Below are 21,307 nucleotides of genomic sequence, written 5' to 3'. Positions count from 1 at the left end.
GTTTGTTTTGTAGAATACATGAGATTAAAAAAACATATGGTTAATATGCTACACTGATGTGTTCACACAACATGTCAAACAAATATATCATACAGTGGTGTGACATGATGGCCTGGGTCACTACATTCCTGAGATGTAACATGTTTTGTCTGGCATGGGATTATCTTTTGTGCTTTGTAAATAAGAGCTTGTGATGTCACCACAAGTGGCAGTACTTGACTGATCATGGTTGATGCCAAAAAGCTGAGCAGGTTCAGCTGTGGTTAAGATTTGAATGGGAGGCCACAAGGTTGCATACTAATACTTGCTACCCAGATGGTAGCACAAGCAAATCAGGTGAGTAATGATTTGAAAAAAGCTGTATGAGCATATTTATGAAGTCAGCTTGACTCAGGGGTCACTTCTGAGATGTGAACCAACTGGTTCCGGCTTTGATTTAGAAGGTTCTGTAGCACCAGGCAACTGAGGCTTAGTCAAACCGTATTTCAACAATTGGCTTCACTTAATGAGTGAACCCAACCGAAGACTTAACTAATCCGCCGACTGAACTGCCCTCTTCGAAAAGTCTGAATTGCTACCGCGAGCTTAACTGGGAAGACCAAGGCAGGTCTGCCGGTGGTGCGTCCACACGCTTTGCGGCGTTCGCTGCGCCCCTCCTCGCTTCTTTTAATGCCACCCCGCCAGGTAGGGATTTGGAACTCGGCCCGGACTCGCTCTTTCAGCTGTCGGGCGTGCACGCTCGCTTGCGCGCGCGCGCCTCAACACGAGCGGCGGCGTTTCAGGCGCGTCGAAGGTGCGTTTTACCTGCTGGCTGCCACTGCGGAGAGCCTTCGCCAGCTCGGCGTTGGGCGTGCGGGTGGGGGTGGATGGGTAAGTGAAAGGGCCCCCTCCCGCTTGCGGTGGGGTGGGTTTTTTTTTTTTGGAACGAGTTGGCTTTGGTCCCTCTCATTGGGCGCCCGAATTGGCGCCGCGACCAATTGCAAGCCAGGGAGGGTGCGCGAGCCGCCTGTCGGGGGTGTAGAGCGAAAGCTTGTGCTCCGCTGCGCTGACATTTTTTGGCGATGCCTCCTTTTACTCCGGCTCTCTCTGTCGCGAGCCCTGCTGGACCGGGGGCCCCTGCATTGTTGCTGCCACCGCTGCTGCTGCTGTGTAGTCTGGCCCGTTCCTAGCGCCGCCGCCGCCGCCGCCGCAGCGGACACGGGGGAGGCGGAGGAAGAGGCGGCGGCGGAGGCAGCAGCAGCTGCTGATCCTCTGCCTAGGCAGCTGCCATCCCTGCTGCGCCGCGGCCAGACCAGACGCAAGGTGCTGCCCCGGCAGCGTGAACTGAACAGGGATGATCCTAGGTGAGTGGCGGCGCCTCCGGCTTCTCGGCTTCTTTCTCATCTTTGCACCTTGGTGTCGTTCGGTTTTCCCGATCTCCTCGCTCTTCCTCTCGCCGTGCTGTAGGCAGCCTATTCCTTCCCCTCTTTTCCTCTGCTTCTCACTTCACTTGTTTTTGCCCATACGCTCTTCTGTAGTGCTGTTCCTTATTTCCTAGCATGGGCACTCTAGTTTGCCCTTTCCACAAGTAACCGAGGTGTAGCAAAAGCTCCCCTCAACCAGCATAGACTGCAACCTCTCTTTCGGATGGGAAGTGATGGCCGTCTGGACGCTGGCTATTCCTGTCAAAAAAGGTGGTAAGTGAAGGGCACTATCCTTAAGCTCCCTGCTTGTACCCCCCCCCCCCATGTCTATGCAGTTTTAAGGCATCGGAATTCCAAAGAAACCCACAACCTGATGGCATTGCACTATACCTTCCCCCCTCCCCTCTCTTGACAGGGCTCAGGTCTGCGTCACAAGGTGGAAGTTATTGAACTGTTCTGAACAGCAGGATGGGGGAGCGGGGAGGATGAGGTGAGGAAAAATGAGATGAATGAACTGTGAGGATGAGAGAGAGAGAGCTTGGCAATGCAGTGGGGAGGATATCTGGGCAGAAGAGAAAGCTCTGTGGGGCACTAATGAAAACTCTAGTCATGGAAGATTGTTGTTCTTTGTGCACCTTTGAAAATAGTGTCTCCAGATTCCCCATCAACTTGGGGGCCCTGTTTCAGCATTGCCTGGCTGTGGAATAAGCCCCCCCCCCCCCACATTCAAGGGCTGTTGGGGGAGAGAGAGCTGGTTGCCAGGCAGGAGATGTGGGGGGAGAGAGAGACTGGATGAATCCCTTATTCTGATAAACTGTTTGATAAACTGACGCTTGAAGCATCAGTGTTGACCTAGATCTGCGTGCATGGAGAGGGAGGGAGCTCCCACACGCAGCCAGATGCTCCTCCTTTTCTCTTTCCCCACCTTCAGAGGCTCTTTCTCTCCCTGTTTTGGATGGGAGATGGGTCAAATCATCAAGCTCCCCATTATTTAGAATTGGCAGTGACGTTGTTTGGGACATTGTCTTGTAATTCTCTTTACATACTTATGTAGAATCATTTTGAGTTAGTTACATGTTGCTGTAAAGGAGGGGCAAAACATGGGCTCAAGGTTCAAGAGTACCTATCATGGATCATTTCCCCCCCCCTGCTTTTTTTTGACCCATTAGCCCCTGTTGCACACTTCCCATTCAAGGTGTTGGAGAAAGGTCTAGTCTTCTCTCCATGTAGTGCCTGCTAGGGATAAAAGTTGGGTTCTAGCAAGTTCTTAGGTGCTGGTGGTGATTCTGGGTTACTCCATTTATAGCAAAAAATGCTGTGTTTATATGAACAACACTCCTCTTGGGGGGCCCTTGGTCACAGGAAGTGTCCACACTGATCTGGGTTATGGGGTTGGCCCAGCTTTTGAAATAAAGTCTCAACTATGAGCAAGCCTGGGTTGGGGTGAGGAGGGGGGTAGAAAGAGGCACAGCTTGGTTGGAGGTACACATAGAGGAAGCTTGTTCTCTCCTATCTCCCTGCATTCCAGCAGATATAATTGAGAGCCTTCTGATCTCTGTTGCCTAGGGGGATAGACAGAGTTTGTAAAGAAGAGGAAGTCTCAAAATAACAGAGGTTGGAAATGAAAATGAGGACATACTATCCTGGTCAGCTCTTCCATCACTGAAAGTACTGCTTTTGTGCTGCTCAGCATTTGGTGGGTGGCTGGGGGAGCAAAATACCTAAAGCTGTCAGGGTTCTGGAGTCAGGTCACACAAAGAAAACATAGGCAACAAAAGGACCCAAGCAGGAATACCTCCAGCATCCCAAACTGATGTTCTTTGGTGTCATACTTTTCTCACCCATTTCACCATTTGCAAACTCCTTATCCAGTTCTGTAGAAACCCATTTTGACCTTGCAGAAAAAACCCACATGCTTCAGATTGTCTTTTGCAATCTCTTTAACTAGCTGTGTGCTTTGCCTAGGGCCAAATTGTGCTCAGGATACGTTTCCTCCATCCCTGTTTTCCCCCAATCTTTGACACTGTATCCCTCTGTCAAAATAATGTGTTGTGTTTCTCTCCCACCCCCATTGCTACAGATCCGATCGCAGCGGCTTCCACTTTCCTGGATACCTAAGCCTCATCCAAGATGGCCCAGGAAGGGATGCAATTCTGATCTGTGACCTCTGCCACTGAATCATAGGGATTGTCTGCTAATCCTGCCTGACTTCTTGATTGCAGTGGCTCTTCACTTTGCCTTCCTCCTGTTTATAGGCCTAGCATTGACATTTAAGGGAGTCAGGCTCTGGCTAAACCAGTGTCTTTTCCCCATTTTGCAAAACAGGAGAAGGAACCACAGCTCAGGAATGGAAAGATGGGTTGGAAATGTTGGGTTACCAACACCATTGTAGGGGAAACTCTCATTGCCTCTGATCACTGCTCACATCCCTCATCATTTTGCCTTTTCATCCCTTAGGCTTCCTTGCCTCATTCTCGGTCTGCCCTTTGTCTAAACCTTGGTGCTTTTCCACAGTTTCTCTTTGCAGTACACCTTTCTGTATCCATTTTTCTCTCTCTGATCTAGTGTGGGGTTTCAAGCTGCATAGCAGTTTGTGTGTCAGAGACATGCAGTTGGGCCAGAATCCCTGGTGTTTCCCAGATAAGTGCCTGACTTGCCTTTGGGAAACACCAAGACTGGCATGTGATCCATGACCATGGGTTGATCTCTTTGGAGGGCTATGATGGATGTAGATGTACATGAACCATGGCATGGTCTAGTTGAGACATTACAATGAGGTTTCTAGTTTGCTTAGTGTGTTGCAGTCTTATGTTCACAATTTGTGTATTCTCCTGTATTCATTGGACCAGGTGAGCAAGAACCAGCATCATGCTTACATTTGTAAAATGGGAAAAATAATCATGAACTGTTTCTGGATGGTTATGAAAATGAGTCATGTTGCTTTAGAATTGACTAATAAATAAGGGATTTGCAACAGAGTATTTTAAGGGGTGGCAGTTTTCAGTAGTGACGTTCCAGGGAAAGTCCATGGGAGCACAGTTAGAAAACAGGGATTGAAGCCAAGGAAAGTAGCCCTGTGGAGCTGAACATGGGGGGCGGGGGTTTCCAACTATTGGGGTTTAATTATATGCTCTCTGAACAACAGAGAGTGGTGAGGCTGGCTTTAATGCAAGTGGTATGAGTTTTGCAGACCTGGTTAATTGGATGAGAAGTCACTGAACAATTTGGTAGTAGAGGGATCTGGGGGCAGCAGTTGCAGTCAGGGAAAGGATTATGGTGCAAATGGCAGTGACAGTGACTAGGATGGGGCGGGAGGACAGGCTATAGTGCAGCATGTGTTCTGGAAAATGGTGATGTAATTTTATGAGCCATGTTGGGGTTCAGGGCAAGGGAATTACTGCACAGCAAATCTTCCTGCACTGTGGAGCAGCCAATCAAACATGCTTATGGACAGTTTGGGCTAAAAGCAATGCTTCCCACTACCTTCTCCCCCAAATAACCTAACGTCTTTTTCTGCTTGGCCCAAGATTTGAGAAGCCTTTGCTCCACAGAGGCTTATGCTCTCCTCCACATTCTATCCCTCCTGTTTGACTATTGAGTGCCTTCCAGGGTGCAGCCTACCAGACCATCAGGGCTCCAAGTGAACTTGGTCCTTGTTGCTAAAGCTGGCAGCAGGCACCGGCCTGGCCATTGCCTTCACTTGAGCTCCCATACCTGATTTCTCAGCCAAATCTGCTTTGCGCTGCCTGTGGCATGGCTGAGTGGTTGTGGTCAATAATGCCAGCAGCTGAGTGTTTTCAGACTGTGTTGCTGTCTTTGGTTTGGAGTCGCTGCTTTTTCTAAAGGCCTCGGTTGTTTTCTTCCTGGCATTTATCTTATCTCCTTTCTCGTGAGGTAGCGGGGAAGAGGGTGCCATGGAACTGAAGTACAGAAATATCCGGGGTAGAGTTGCAGGTCCAGCCGTATCGCAGGCATTGGTCTGGAGGAAGAAGGAAAGCGAAGAGCAAGGCTCCTTGGGTTGCCCTTGGCTGTTGTGGTGAATTAAATATAGCACATTCTGTGTCAATTTGCTTCACTTCATCTCAGGCCTGAGAGCTGTATTTCCGATCGCCAAGGAGCCTTTATCAGAAGGGAAAATATCGGCCAAGATTGTGGGGGCTTCATACACAGGGCAAATGGTTCCAAAACCTATCTTGCAGAAACTTGCTGAAGTGAACGTTTGGGCTTGTGTGTTTCTGTATTAGCTAAACAGAGGCAGAAAGAGAGAGAATTGCAGCCATTTGGTGAAAGAAGGGAACTTTTCCTTAACAGCAGCTTAGGGAGCCAAAAATATACTGCTTACCCAAGCAAGAGTAGGTACGTGTGAAGAAGTGTAGGATATGTTTTAAAACAAAACATCTATTAAAAAAAAACCTTGATTCTAAACATATTGAAGTGCAGTGATGGGTGGTCAGGCCTGGCTTTGGATCACTGAATGCATCCTTGTTGTTGGTGTTATTCTTTTTTCCCTGGGGATTATCTTAGACAAAACAGATCCCAGCATCTCCAGCCTCATTTCACTATTAAGGCCTGTAGTTTTCCAGTTTATCCTTCAAAAAGCTCTGTTTCTTGCTGGTGTGGAGAAACATACAGTGTCCAGAAACAGAGCAGCCTGGAGACAGAAGAGGGGCTGGAGGCTGGGGTTCAGAGATGGGGGTGGGGGGGGGGGCTGGGCGGCCCTGCTCAGAAGGAATGAAGAAGGGAATCTGCCGATGCTGAAGGTGCCCCTGCAGAATGAGAGGAATGGTGTAGCAAAGGCAGGAAGAATGGAGTGCCGTAGCATAGAAAGTGTGTGTGCGTGTCTATGTTCCCAGGGAATGTTTTTTGCGCTTTTCAGTCCTCTTGCAGCAAAATTTAAGGAAGTTTCCCTGAAAGTTTCCAAGGGAGGAAAGCATCTGATGCTGCCTTTTCAGTGCTTCACTCTTCTCTGCCCAGTTGTTTAAAAGCTAAGCAGCAAACGCAGAGAATAAGTTATATAAAAGTGCTGACGATTGAATGTGGGTTTACTGAGTGCCATTGATTGTGTTGCTGAGAAATGCCCAGCCTTCTACAAGGCTGTCTCTGGCCTTGGCTGCCTCAGCTCCTGGGGGGGCAGCTGAGGCTGGCTGGGAGCGGGGTGGAGGGCGGGGCCAGAGGCAGCCATGGTGGGAAGCCCCCGACTGCCGAGTCCACTGGGAGAGGCTGCTTCTGCCTCACCTCCTTTTTTCAAGTGCCAAAGTAGTGAGGGAGCCAGTGTCGGTAGAACTTGGTGCCAAATATTTTTTTGATAGGTTCCCACCTGTAAAAATGGGAAGTTTAATATATTGTCATTCATCTCTTCCCTTGCTTCTCAGCACATAGTGAAAGTGAACACATTTGTACTGTCAGTTAAGTTGCCTAGAGTTGCTGCCCCAATTACTGTAAGGCATCATCCAAGTTTGTTGAACTAATTAAGTTCCCATATTACAGGTAGTCCTCACAACCATTTGTTTAGTGATGGTTCGGAGTTATGATGGTGCTGGAAAAAACAGCTTATGACTAGTCCTCACACTTACGACTGCTGCACTGTCCCCACAGTCACGAACATGATTTGGGTGCTTGCCAACTGGTCACATTTATGACCGTCACAGTGCCCTGTGGTCACGTGATTGCCATTTTCTACCTTCCTGGCTGGCTTCTGGCAAGCAAAATCAGTGGGGAACCACATAATTCACTTAACCATGTGGCTTGCTTAATGCCCGTGGTGATTTGCTTAACAAAAAGGTGGTAAAATTGGGTTGGATTCGCTTAATAACCTGTTCACTTAGCAACTGAAATTCCAGACACAATTGTGGTCATTAAGCGAGGACTTACCAAGTCTGTAGCAAAAGAAACTAATATGGATCCCAGAAGTTTCTGAGTAGGTCTCCAATAATAGTATGTTAGAAGGGCAACAGGTTTAGAGATTTCACAACATTCCTTTATCTGAAGAAGAATCCTGTGCAATTCAGAAGCTTGCTTTTCTTATCCTACCTAGCACAACCAAATCAAGCAAATGCATCATTTGGGTATGTTGAATTTTGTCTCTTTAAAAGTTACATTTTAAAAATACATGTGAAGAGCTTCCCAGAGCTATTCCTTTACTAACTAAAGTTTAGTTTAAATTTTTTCCATGGATTCTGTCCCATCCTTTGGGGTGGGGGACAGAATATTGAGACAGCTATTGCAAAGATGTACTTCTGTATGGACAGAAGCAAGTTTTGTGTTAAAATGACACTGCCTTAATTGACCGCCCACAAGTGGGAAGGAAATTTGGAAATCTTGATCTCCAACATTCCTAGACTGTCTCATGAAGGAGATTTAGGCTGTTTGTTGGCCTAGTGCCTTAGCTGAAAATTGGATCTGCCCTATTTGCTTTGCCAGTTATCCCTGCAGCTAGGTGAGCAAGGTGTGGGCTGCAGCTTTCCCCACGTATCTAGAAGTACAGTACAACATACAGCAAGCGTGAGCATTTCTTCATTTTTTGGCTTGGTTCTAAACCATGGTGTAGGCTGCCGAGAGCTTTGGTGCCAAGGTATGAACTGCCTGTTCCAACATTTGCATTTCTGTTGTTTTGCATTGTGTGCCATAGTTGTGCATCTGCTGCTGCATTGCATTTTTTAATGTAGACCATTGCAACTTGTTATGAACTGGGAGGAGTGCAGGTGAACCCTTTCTTCAAAGGGTTCCTTTCCTGACACAGCTTAATCTATCTAGCTGGGAATGCTTTGGGGCTGTTCCAACATTTGCATTTCCAGTTTAAAATCTGGGATCTTAGCTCTGCTGTTAATGGGTATTTTGGATCTCCTTGCCCTAAACCCAAACATACTGAATTTCTTTTAAAATTGTGGGAATGCTGAAACAAAAAGAATAACTGTGCAACTGTGACACCCAGTTTTGCCCAGGCAAAAACAAAAACCAACCCCCCCCCCCAAACCTTCAGCTCTGTTACCATGGGGCTATCCTCCAAATAAAGTTGGGCGATTAACTCACCTTGTAATGATCTTAAGCAAATGATAAAGGTGCTGACTAGTTTTCAGTCCTTACGGTATACAGTAGTGTAAAAGTAATTACAATGAAAGGGCACATACAATGAGCTATGACCTATTCAGGCCCCCCAGCACAAGGCTGACTTACCTGACATTCTAGAGGAGATTGTTGAACCCTGTCATCATAGGGGTTTGTCATACTCTGGCTTTCGAAGCAGATTAAAAGGGAATTGTGCAAACCTGTTTAATTGTTTGCCCATTTGTTGCTGGCACTCTTCCTCCTCCTCCTCCTCCTCTTGAATGGTGATTGGTGTGAGGGCATTTTAGCAACAACATAGTCTTTTTAGAAGCCCAGGAACCCAAGTTCCTTGTCTATGGCTTTTAACAGATGAGAACTTAATCTGTAAGGGGCATGTAGGTACGGCGCTCTAGCATTCTATAGTATCCTTTTATCTGACATCACATCACAGTATTTCGAATAGCCCATATGCTGCAATACAGTTCAGCAGTGTTGATAGTTTGCACCTAGCCTCAGAAATGAATCTGTTCTCGCTAATAGTCTTCATCATCCTGTCTAAAGTACCATGAGAGGTATGACAGATCTATCTTTGGAAAATGACATGGCGGATATCCTATCCCAGTTCAGTAACAATGGGAGCCTCCTGTCTCGTGGGGCAGCAGAACAAAGAGAAGACCGGAGAGCTGTAAGGCATGAAATCAGATCAGGCTCCCTTTTTCCTTCTTTCTTTTCCCCCTACGTTCATGTCAAAAATATAAAGTGTGAATGGTATGAATTCATTTGCAAATACTCCTGTGATGCAGATGTGTCCATCAGAGTTATGATGAGCTAAAGTTTTCCCATGAATATATAGTAGAAGGCAAGCTAATATTTGCTCCTATGTCAGGTTGCAAGTGGATTTTGACAAATAGATTTCCGGGTGTTTTATGAAGGTTTGGTTGGGGAGACGTTAGTGAGAGTGTAATGGTTGCACCCACTGAATAACTGGAGCAATCTATTCTACCTTGTGTCACAAAAAACTGGTAATCTGTATCAGAACTACATAAGGAGAAAGTGAAAATCTCCTTCCCATTGCCATCCCATAATTTCATATTACTGAAGACTCTTCAATTTCTATTTTTTTAAAAAAATCACAACTAAAATGTATTATTATTACCATACAGGTAGTCCTCATTTAGTGACTGCCTTGTTTAGCGACTATTCACACAACAGTGATGAAAAAGTAACTTTGCAACCAATTCCTACATTTTACAACCTTTGCAGGTCTGTCAAACAAAGGGAAGCTGAACTAAGATTGTAAGCACAGGCGTGGTTTCACTTAGCGACTGCTTTGCTTAACAACTGAGTTGCTAGTCCCAATTGTGGGTGCTAAACAAGGACTACCTGTATCTATCTGGGCCTTTAGTTTGTGAAGTACCTGAACACCACATTGTTTATGGTCCCTCTGAGGGCTTTTAATGTAGTAAATCCTATTTGTCTTTAAGGGATGCCTCCCCAGCCACCTTGATGCCTCAGTGAGATTGTTCTTATCTTGTATGTATGTGAATACAAATCCACAAATCATGGCTACATTTACTGATTTTCCCAATTGGTTTTACAAAGGGTGTCCCTTTAAGTGGTCATAGTGGGTGGGCTCCTCTTGGAGGCCAATAGAAAGTCAGACTGCGTGACTGTGTCATTCCAGTTCCTCATAAAAGGCAACTGCAGAGGAGCAACTTAACTTCAACATCTGGAGATCTTGATGTAACAGAGGTGACCTAGTGGTTCAGATTGTTTGATGTACTTGATTTCCAGTAGAAGGAACTTCTTAAATAGAACTCTTCAGTCAGGAAAGTCCTATTTATATTGTCAAGGGTCAGATATTATTCTAAGCAATAAGTTGGCTTGCTTAGTTCTGGCTTAGCATTTATGTTGGCTCCAGGTGTTGTGGTTTGTAAACCATGACTTATGACCTTGATGTGTCAGTTGTGGCTTATTCAACAAGCCGTAGTTAAGAAAGCTGCGGATGGTGCAAAATGTGAATTGGTGTGCATTGTTTGGCCTTGACATGGTAATGGTACTCCAGCAGTCCATCTTCCTGTTATTTAACTTTCTTTCCTGTGCTTTGGACTAGAACATGAATAATTCCAGGAACAAACTAGATCAGCCTTTCTCACCCTTTTGACCCTGGAGGAACCCTTGAAATATTTTTCAGGCCTCAGGGAACCCCTGCATATTCAGGCTCAAATACAGGCCAGAAGTTACAACATTACTATATTCGTTTCATGGGTAGGCCTGTATATATGCATTAACGATGTTCTTAAACTGAAACTTACCTCTTTAATGTGAAGTTGTCTGAATTTGAAATAATTTTTAAATAAATTGTGATCTCCGAGGGAGGAACCCCTAGTGACCTCTCGCGGAACCCCAGGGTTCCATGGAACTCTGGTTGAGAAACTCTGAACTAGATGCTCAAAGAAACCCTGAGTGTCTGATCATCTCAGTATTTAATCCTGACACCTAGAGGGTCTGTCTCAGTTTCATGAGGGGATGTGATAAGGTACTCCTGCATAATGATTCAGATCAAATCAAATCTTTATTATGGTCACAGACCAGAATAAGCATAATGATTGGATATCATACATAAGCCAAAAAGCAAGCAAGCCAGCAAACAAGCCCTCCAACTCTTAAATAACACTTATTTGTTACACGATATCAGCAGATCTTTTGAGTGTCACTTCTGTTGTTGGAGGCATAGCATTGGTTAAAAACATCTGGAAAGCAGCAGGTTAGAAGTCTGTCTCAATGGAAGTTTCAGCATTCTGGTGAGCTACTGTTCCTAGAATTCTAGGAGGTGAATCCACAACAGTTAAAGTAATCTAGAACTCATTTTCTTACTGGAGTGTTCAGCTACTTTCATTTTTTATAAAGAAAGGTGGCAACATCTAGAGGTCTTTAGCTGATCTCAGAAGCTAAGCTGTGTCAGTCCTGGGTAATATTTAGATGGGGAGCACCTGGGAATTCCAGAGCTGTTAGCTAGACTGGAAAGTTGAAAAAACATCCCAAAAGACAAATCAGTTCCGCAACATTGTCAAGAAAATGTTGTGGATAAAGTCTTTAGGAGTCAAACTCGAAGACATGTTTACTTTTAGTAGAAATGCTGCTACTACTAAATTTTCCCCTTCAGTGTTTGTAATCTGGATGTGGGGAGGTGGTGTCAAGATGCCGGATTGGGCTCAACTATTACAGAATGGATAATCATGTGCAGAAAATGTTCTTTACCTGCAGGATAATAAGCGTGCATGTGTTGTCGAGTGATATGGCAAGAACGGTTCCTAAAAAGAAAAGTATGGGACTTAAAATGGGAAAACAACTGACAGCAACTATTGACTCAAGAATGTCATGGGGAACTATCTACCACCCAGCGTGCACGACTTTAATTGGGCCTCTAATATGCAGATGATGATTTTTGATTAGGCATCTGTTTGGGATCCTGTTGGAAAATGCCAATTTCACATATGGGTACTTCCTAGGCTCTGAGGTCTCGTGTAAGGTTTCTATTTGCTGATTATGATCTCTGATCATTCTTCTGCTTACAAGATGCTCCAAATTATCCCTCTGAATGGAGGATCCCAGCTAGAGCAATACCTGCCCCTCCTAAGGCCTTCTCTGTCACGGGCTGAGTCAGGCATCCAGACAGCTTTTACTGCTTTTATGTAACCAGGTAGACACAGCTTTAGTGGCTATTTTTATCTCCTGAGCAGCATCTCATTTGTGGGTTAGTTTGTATCAATTGCCCAGATTTTCAGCTGCAGTAAATCTAATGTTCCTCCAGAGATAGCAAGATGCAAGGCACTGTTTATCCCCTGGGAAGAGAAGAGGAGATACTCCAGGCGCTGATACCCATGCCCACCTCTGACTTCCTGGATGACCTTGAGTTGTTGGGCTCACTCTGCCAAGATGCTGCTTACACAATTAGCCAGGTTGCAGTCAGAAGCTGGACTTCGGTATCTTGGGAATATTTTCTGTATTCACAAGCAAGAAGACCAAAATCTTTCCCTTCCAAATAGTGACTGCATGTGGCATCTCTTAATAACTATTGGCATCTTTTAGTTTGGGAAGAAGAATAGCCTGGAAAGTCTTGAGTTATCTTCATTCCAAAGATTTGCTGGTTAGCAATTCCCAGTTCTTAATTCTTTTGTACCTGCATATTAAAATAAGAATAATCAATGGTAACTTTGTGGATCAAGGACCCACTAATTTTTGGTCTGGATATTGCTCTGTGTCTGTGGTGAGCTATGGCTCTGTAGTGAAAAGGGAAAGATATATTGTCTGTCTTCAGAGGCTTTATTATCTTCATTATCGAACAGCAGATGAGTCTCTGTATTTCTCTGCATAGAATTTGCTCCATGGATTCCCTTTTGAACAAATACAGGTGTAAGAGTCAAGCATAACTATTCATTATTCCTGATGATTCTTGGGTTGCTTCAGGATAGTCAGGTGGCCGTACACATTACAAATTAAAATGTTATTCCTCAACGTGTACCCTAAATAATCTCCTCCTATACTATTGATGTTGCTATCTGATTATTGTGTTCACTGTACTTCTGCTAAGTCAGAGTGCTTGTTTTATGCAACTTGGACCTGGTCCAAGTGGTGTCATCCTGGGCTGCTTTCTCATGGTTCCATTTCTATAGGGTGAGGAAAAATGAAATGGGGGTGGTAGCCGTATCAACACAGTGCAAAAAAGTTAATTGAGTTAGATACCTAATTGGCCTGAAGGTAAATGACTTGCTCAGAGCTGAATTACATCTTTGGTGGTTTCTTTCTCTTTGGGACTCTGCTCCTTGAGAACACAAATGGAGGCATCACTTTGTTGAATCCTGCCTAGTCTTAACTCCTTGAAGCATAGTAGCTTAAGTCCTTGAGCATCTTAGAGAGAAGAGCCATTCTCTTTGACATAATAGTTTTCTTTGATCATCTTTGGATATTAAATGTGTGCTGAAAGTTATGAACCACAGAGACTGTAGACTAAATTGGAAAATTAAAAAAGGCAATAGCAAAGCAGTTACATATTACCTTACTTCACTGATATTCTGTCTTTTCCCCTGAGAACTTGAAGATGATGTGCATGCCTTTCCTTCCTTATTTTATCTTCACAACTGGTGGGTTAGGCTGGGCTGAGGTCAACAGTAGGCTTCATAGCATGATGAGGATTTGGAGTCCAGTTTTTCTACTCCTTAATCCAGCTCTCCCCGTTTCTTGGCACCATTGTCTTTTGCTGCTGTTTCTGGCCAGGCATCTCTTGATGAAGTGGGTCTGGTTCAGAGCCCTCTTGGCTAGCTCCATGGGCTTCTGCTTTCTAGTAAGAGGTTGCTGAGAAAAATTTTAGAAGAGCTTCTCTCTTACATGCTTTGAACTGTTTGCTAAACCTGAAAGTGATGTAGTTTTCTCCTGATCATTTTATCTCATTTCAGAGAAAGCTTCATTTGAAAATTTATGAGAGCACCTCTCCAGATTAAAGAGAGTTCTTATGCCTATGAATTATGGCTTGAGAAACTTTCTTTCATCATGTTCTGGTTATGTAAGCTGATCTGTGATAACTGTTCTTCAGGATTGTATTGTCATTACCATCCCAATGCTTCATCAATCACCAGAGGCACATGCTTAGATCTACCTCTCAGCCCTTCTCTTTCCATCCACACCATTATCTAACCTGTCCTCATTTCCTTTTGCAGTAGCCTGTCTGTGCTGTTTTAAAAGACCCAGGGGCATCTGTCTCTGTCCAGTTTGTTTTCATGCTTCAGACAGAGGTTCTTTGGCATGTAAAGTGTGCTACGTGGCCCCTTGTGCATTGAGGTACATGCAAGAGAGATAATTTCATTTATCTTCCAGTCTGACATCTGGAGACCTCGGGAAGAAGCTGAGAAAGAACTCTGAACAGTGGCAACTCGAACAACCTGCAATAAGAAAATGTTAATATGGGTTCTGTAAGAGAAACAAAATAAGGTTGCGGATTTGGGGGGTGGGCAAGCAAAGATTGTTTTTGTCAATAGGGGCAGTGAGATCAAATGGGTTGATCTCCCTTGACAGCCGTGCACAAAAGTGCACAGCACTTCACATACACACTTTGAATTGTGTTACACTATAGTAAATGGCCTGAACTACAGTTAGGTATTCTAGTTCAGATATAAAGGTTTGATACACTGTAGGTTTATCTGACTGTGGAGAATGAACGTGGGTTTACAGGTATCCTCCCCACTTTTCTCTTCCCCTTGAGTGCAAAAATTGAATTTTTGCCCTTGAATGCAAAAATCCCAAGATTTTATATAATCACAGTATGCAAGGATTGGGGATGATCTAGTCCAACCCTGTGCCCAATGTAGGAATCCACTAATACAGCATGCCCTGTACATGGCCTTCCAGCCTGTTTGTGCACTCCAGAGAAGGAGGGACTCCCAAGGTGGTCTGTTTCATTAGTGAACAGCTCTTATCATTAGGAAATTTTTCCTGATGTCCAGCTATCTCCTCCAAACAGTTCTGCTCCATTGTCTACATGAAAGCCCTTCGGATACTTGAAGAGAGCGAACATGTCTCCCTATAACCTTCACACTAAACGTACCCAATACCTTCAACCATTCCTTGTAAATGTTTCTTTCCAGATCCTTTATCATCTTTGTTGCTCTTCTCTGGATCTACTCCAGCTTGTAAATGTCCTTCCTAAAATGTGTTCCCCAAATTGAACAGAATGTTCTTGGTGTAGTCTGATTAATACAGAATAGAGAAGGCTAATGGCTTCTTCTGATTTTGACACTATACTTCTGTTGATGCAGCCTAGGACTGCCTTTGCTTTTTTTGCAGCTGCGTCCTGCTGCTGGCTCATGTTCAGCTTGTGATCCACCAAGACACTTGGATCTTTTTCACATATGTGGTGAAAGATCCCCCGTGCAAGCACCAAGTCATGTCTGACCCTTTGGGGGGATGCCGCTTTCGTGACGTTTTCTTGGCAGACTATAGCGGGGTGGTTTGCCATTGCCTTCCCCAGTCGTCGCCTTCCCCAGCAAGCTGGGTACTCATTTTACCGACCTTGGAAGGATGGCAGGCTGAGTCGACCTGAGCCGGCTACCCGAGAATCCGGCTTCCGCTGGGATCGAACTTGGGTCGTGGGGAGAGTTTTGGTTGCAATACTGCTGCCTACCACTCTGCACCACACGAGGCTCTTTCTTCACATGTACTGACACCCAATATAGTTTGCTGCATAATTCACATGTCTTTTACTTTTCCTGCCCAAATGTAGCTCTTTCTATTTCTACCCATTGTTCCAGTTTGTAAAGATCCTGAATTTTGATACCGTTCTCTAAGCCTCCCCATCTTTGTGCTATCTGCAGATTTGATAATCATATTTTCTAATCCCTTGTTCAAGTCATTTATAAATATGTTGGAACAGCGCAGGGCCTGCAGTATGCCCCTTAACACTTCCTTCCAACTTGATATATGCTCATATAATTATCCAAACAACACTTTTATGAATCAAATGGTAGAATAATCCAGCCTACATTCTTCCAACTTCTGTAGCAGAATCTCATGGAAGGCTGTTTATTGTTGTTGCTAAACTGGGAAACCATAGTCTGATCATATACTGTAGTTTGCAAGCTAGTTTTGTAGTTCAGAGCCAAATGTCAGTTTCCAAGTTTGCATGTAATGGGCAAGGTATTTCACAAAGTTTAAGATCTATGGCAGGAGGGAGGGGGAGAAAGGAGAGACTTTTCAGGCATGACCCTTGTCTTTCATTCGATAAACATGATATATTCGCTTGACATTGCTGTGTCTGGATTAGGCCATTTTGTGCTTGCACAGCATTTAGTATTGAGCATAAAATACAGCAATCTCAGACAGTTTTGAAAATAATAGACTCTGAGAGCAAGCTTGAGAAGAAGTGAACAATAACTGGTGTAATTTCAGATTAGGTAGTAGGCAAAACAACTGAGGGAGAACATCATTTAAGAAAAAAAGGGCTGCAGGACTCTGCTTGTAATTTCATATGAATTATATAGTATGTGCAAGTTTATGCAGTGCACGCTTGCATAATATATGTAGGCTTTTCAAATTGGCACAAGTTAAAGGGTAGATTGTACCCAGTTCTGATTATGATCTGAACCCTGGGTGTAGCTTAGCAAAGTTCCTTCAGGATACGGGGAGGATTTTGATTGTTGGCTGCATCTATGCAGGGCATCTTTGGGATCTGAGAAGCCATTCTCAGCATTTCCACTTTCTAGAGAAGTGAAGTCTGAGAAAAGAAAAATCTGGAAAAATTAAGCAGGAAGAAAGTGTGTTTTTCCTTTCTCTTTATTTACAGAAGAACCAGACACCTTGTGGAACTCTGAAAAGTTGGTTACAAAATAGAAGTTGAAAACAAAAGTAGCGAATGAAAGAAAGCGTATGATCTAGAACAAGGGGAATGCTATGTAAAACAAGATTTTGACTTACTGAAATGTAGAATATGATTTTTTTTCTGGTTTTTTTTTCTGCAAGAAGAGGGAATGAAATTCCTGTATATACAGCAGATACATCCAATATTCATATAGTTTCCGGTGTTGTTCTGATGCTAATTTCTGTCTGGATGCACATAGAAGAGAGTGCTGCAAGGCTACTGATTGACTTGTGTCCCACAGGGCTCTATCTTGTATCAAGCTTAGGCAATGTTTGAGGAAGCAGTCACTGCCTCAAACATTGCCTAAGCTTGATAACAGACTGGATCAAAGATAACATCTTGAAATTAAATCCAGACAAGTTGGAGGAGCTGCTCATAAGGAGAAAGCTGGATCTGGGGATTGAGGTGATAGGGTTGGGCTTGCCCAGAAAGAGCAAGTTTGCAGTTTGGAAGTGTTCCTTGACCTCTAGATGTTCCTGGATTTTCAGGTGACACCTGTGCAAAGGACCACTTTTACCACTAATTGTGGCTTATGCAACACTGTGACCCTTCCCTGGGCTGATTGAATTTAGCAATGGTTATTCTTTCCTTGGTCCCACTATTTAGGAAAACGTCCAAAAACAAAACCAAACCAAACCAAACCCATTTTCATCAAGCTTTCAATTGTCAATTGAATTGATTTTGATTTTAATGCTACTGATTTTAATTGCACTGGTTTTATTCTTACATTGTTTAATTTGTACTTTTATTTGCTATAAGCCAGCTTTGGTGTTGTATAAAGAGAACAGTGGGATATAAATTTAGTAAATAAAGAAGTACTCTGTCAATGGCATAAATATGTCAAAGAAAGCAATTAAAGACAACAATTAAGAGATCAGGGTTTTAAATGATGCTTTTTTGGACCACACTGTAGAATTAGCATGTATTTATAGGAGAGGAAGTTTTACATATATGTTTTCATAAAATGTCCTTAGTGTGAAAAAAAAAAATCATTTTTACACACTTGTAGCTCATCTCCCAAGTATGCACAGGAAGGGTAGGCAGTACTTGGACAATGGGATCAGTGTGGATAGAAATGAATGGGATATAAGCAACATATTGTTTCCTCTTTCGTGACTTTTATAGGGGTCTCAAGCATTATTTCTAACACTGCCAGCTGGCCAACAGGGCCGGAAACTCCTAAGCAGTTTTTGGTAATGCTTTCTCCCACCTCTGTCTCCCAAATTTAACTGTGGTGTTAGAATGCCAGAGAAGGAGTGGAGGAATGCAAGAGATGTGAGCCGTAATGAGTGATTATGACTTACTTTTGTGGGTTTGTGGTGATCGGTGTAGTTTGATAGTCCAAAAGGAGCCCTCTTCAAACTAGTGTGATTTTTAAGAAGGAACAGTATCTGTTCTTGGTGAAGATTAGAAAGGTCAGGATCACTTCTTGCATTACTGTTTATTGACAGAAGAAACTTCTGTTATAATCTGAGAATGGTGTGTGTCTGTGTAAACATACGTGCATGCATGCACACATCTGTAAGCTAGACATGCAAAAGTCACAGAACTCAAAATCTTCTCTGCCTCACAACTCCAACAAAAGAAAAGGTAAAAAGCAGAAAAAAGGGAGGAGAATAAGGTAGGGGTCAGCTGCTGGTGCTCTTTCTTTGTAGATGTTTATGTGTGTCAACCTACGTATTCCAATCTGGAGGGCATTAGGTTAGTAAATTCCACTGAATAACAGCTATTGTTTCTTATAAGAATTGCATTTCCCTTTCATTTGATTGGAATGTGCTGATCAATAGCCAAAAGAGCATGCTGTCTAATCAGCCGCGGTGCCTCTTCTTGCTTCGGTTAGTGGTGCGTCTGTATGAAGAGGCCTGGTAAGCCTGCCTGCCCATCAAGAAGCATTATAAATAGATGTTGTTGATTTTCAGTTTCGAAAGAGGAGCCTCTGCTGATGCTTTTTATTCTTCTCTCTACACCTGTGTGTTTATGTATCTGCCAGTTCTGGATATCATTCGATGCATCTAAGGCAGTGTTTCTCAACCTTGGCAGCTTGAAGATGTATGGACTTCAACTCCCAAAATTGCTGCCTGGGGAATTCTGGGAGTTGAAGGCCACACATCTTCAAGCTGCCAAGGTTGAGAAAAACTGATTGCAGGTAAAGCTTGTATGACCAAACAGACTTTTTGGCTGCACCAATTCTGTTAGTCTTCAAGGTGGTTTTGCAGCAGTCAACTAACATAGCTGGATATTTTTACCAGTGTTTAAGGCTGCTCTTATATATAATACTGCTTTCGCTGAAGTCCTACAGTTCTTTGGAACAAATTTTGTCAGAAGTACTGAACCTCTAGTGCTAATAATAGTCATGCTTCCAAGGTCAAGACATGTACAACCCTCAGGTCTTACTACTCTTAGCTGGACAGTTCACATTGCATATTGTATGTGTGCGCTCCTTTGAGTCAGTCTTGACTTACGGTATCTACATAGAAAACTCCTTGCAGTTTTTTGGCAAGGTTTTTTGGAAGTGGTTTGCCATTACCTCTTTCCTAGGGCTGAGCGGGAGGGACTGGCCCAAGGTCACCCAGCTGGCTTCGTGCCCAAGGCGGGACTGGAGCTCCCAGTGTCCCGGGGTTCTAGCCTGGTGCCTTAACCACCACACCACACTGGCTCTCGGTGTTTTCTCTGGACCTAAGTAAATGTTTTTGTTCTTGGCTAAGCAGTCTACCTTTTTATATTTTTACGTATATTGACCACTGAATGTATTACTGAATATATTACATATATTGGCCACTGAATATTTTCATATATATTGGCCACTGAATCTTGTTAGAGCTTCATATGGGTCCTACTGCTATATAAAGGGTTGAGTGAATAAATAGCATCAGACTTTGATGCTTCTTTCATTTTCTTCATAGACAAAGTCATTCAGTATGCAAAGGGCCACTGTGAAAAAATTCCTGCTTCAGTTAATTCAATTAAAGGGAGAATTAAGTTGTGTGAGTACTTCATTAAACAATTAGGGTTGATTTGGGCTAGCCCTGCCCTTCATATATTTCACACTCCCCTCATCACAGTAAAGTTCTCACCACAGAGATCCAAGAGGATCCCTATGCTCTGCTTAAAAAAAAAAAACCTCCATAAAAAGTAATTGATGCCTATTAGTGTAGAAGAGGTTACACAACTGTTTTTAAAGTACCAGGGTTTCACTTATCCACAGTCAGAGGCGTAGACTTTTTTTCTAAGTTAATTGTTTTATAGCATTATAACATATAAATAATACATTATAGGATACAGATAATAACTATTATAGTGGTATTTAAACTGGAAACTGTTAACACTGTGATGATTTAGATGAAGTAATCCTTTAAAGATGAAAAATGTTCATATCATTGTTAAATATGATTTCTAAGATATCAGTGAGCCTAAGGTTCCTTAAGTTGTACAATTAATACTAAGTATGACGTTGATTAAAAAGTTGCAAAATGCATTGAACTATTTTATGTCAGAGACATAGTCTTGAAATGGAGGTTTGGAACCATAGTGAATCTTCCCATGACTGGCTATAATATCAAAATCTTTCCAAGAGCTCAGTATAAAATTGTCCAGGAAGCCACAGAATATCCCAGAACAACATCCAGGTATCTCCAGGGCTCTCTCACCAAGGCTAAAGGAATTGCTCATGACTCTACCAGTAGAAAAATACTGGATATAAATGGGATTCATGGGAGAGAAGCAAGGCAGAAAGCATTGCTTACCAAGAAAAACATCATTGCTATTATGAAGTTTGTCAAAAAGAACCTGGATGACCCTCCAGACTTTTGTAGAAATGCTCTATGAACAGATAAATCAAATGTGGAACTTTTTTTAGAAGAAACTTTATTAAATTTCAGAATATAAGTGAAACATATAAGAATAGAAAGAACTTGAAGAAAGAACGAAAAAGGAACAAACTTAGAAGTGCAGAAACAGATAGAAAAAAGTGACTTCCGACTATCTTCAGTACAGATACAAATATAAAAATACATTTATTCGATCTATAAAACACATTATTTCTATATTCTTATACAGTCCTAACAAATGTGGAACTTTTTGGTTTATATGGATGACATTAGGTTTGGTGGAAACTAAAATTGTATTCCATAATAATAACTTGGTACTAGTTGTCAGCCATGGGGGTGATAGTATTACGGTTGGAGTTGCTTTTCTGTCTCAGGCCTGGATGACTTCCCGTCACTGAAAGAAGCTAGACTTCTGCTTTCTATCAAGGAATTGTCTAGGCTATTTGCCTGTCAGTTGAGACTAAATCACCAACTCTAACCCAGACATCAACTCCCTACAAATGTGGCAGGACCTAAAGCAAGCACTTCATGCTAGAAACCCCCAAAAGTTCCTGAGTTTAAGCAGTCTGCCATAGAGAAATGGACTAGAATTGCTACACAGCCATGTGACAGCTTGAACACCA

General features: G+C 43.2%; 1 protein-coding gene across 1 annotated transcript in view; it reads left to right on the top strand.

Annotated features, from left to right (window-relative positions):
* The first annotated feature begins 1,077 nt into the window (after positions 1 to 1,077).
* Positions 1,078 to 21,307, top strand: part of ZNF385A (zinc finger protein 385A) — a 150,537-nt gene continuing 130,307 nt past the window's right edge. The window contains exon 1 of the mRNA XM_063293871.1: positions 1,078 to 1,343. Coding sequence (XP_063149941.1) covers positions 1,334 to 1,343 — 10 coding nt within the window. The 5' untranslated portion in view covers positions 1,078 to 1,333. The remainder of the gene's footprint in view (positions 1,344 to 21,307) is intronic.

The sequence above is a fragment of the Candoia aspera genome, chromosome 2 (assembly GCF_035149785.1).
Source record: "Candoia aspera isolate rCanAsp1 chromosome 2, rCanAsp1.hap2, whole genome shotgun sequence".
Lineage (NCBI taxonomy): Eukaryota > Metazoa > Chordata > Lepidosauria > Squamata > Boidae > Candoia > Candoia aspera.
This window is presented reverse-complemented; position numbering and strand designations above follow the sequence as displayed.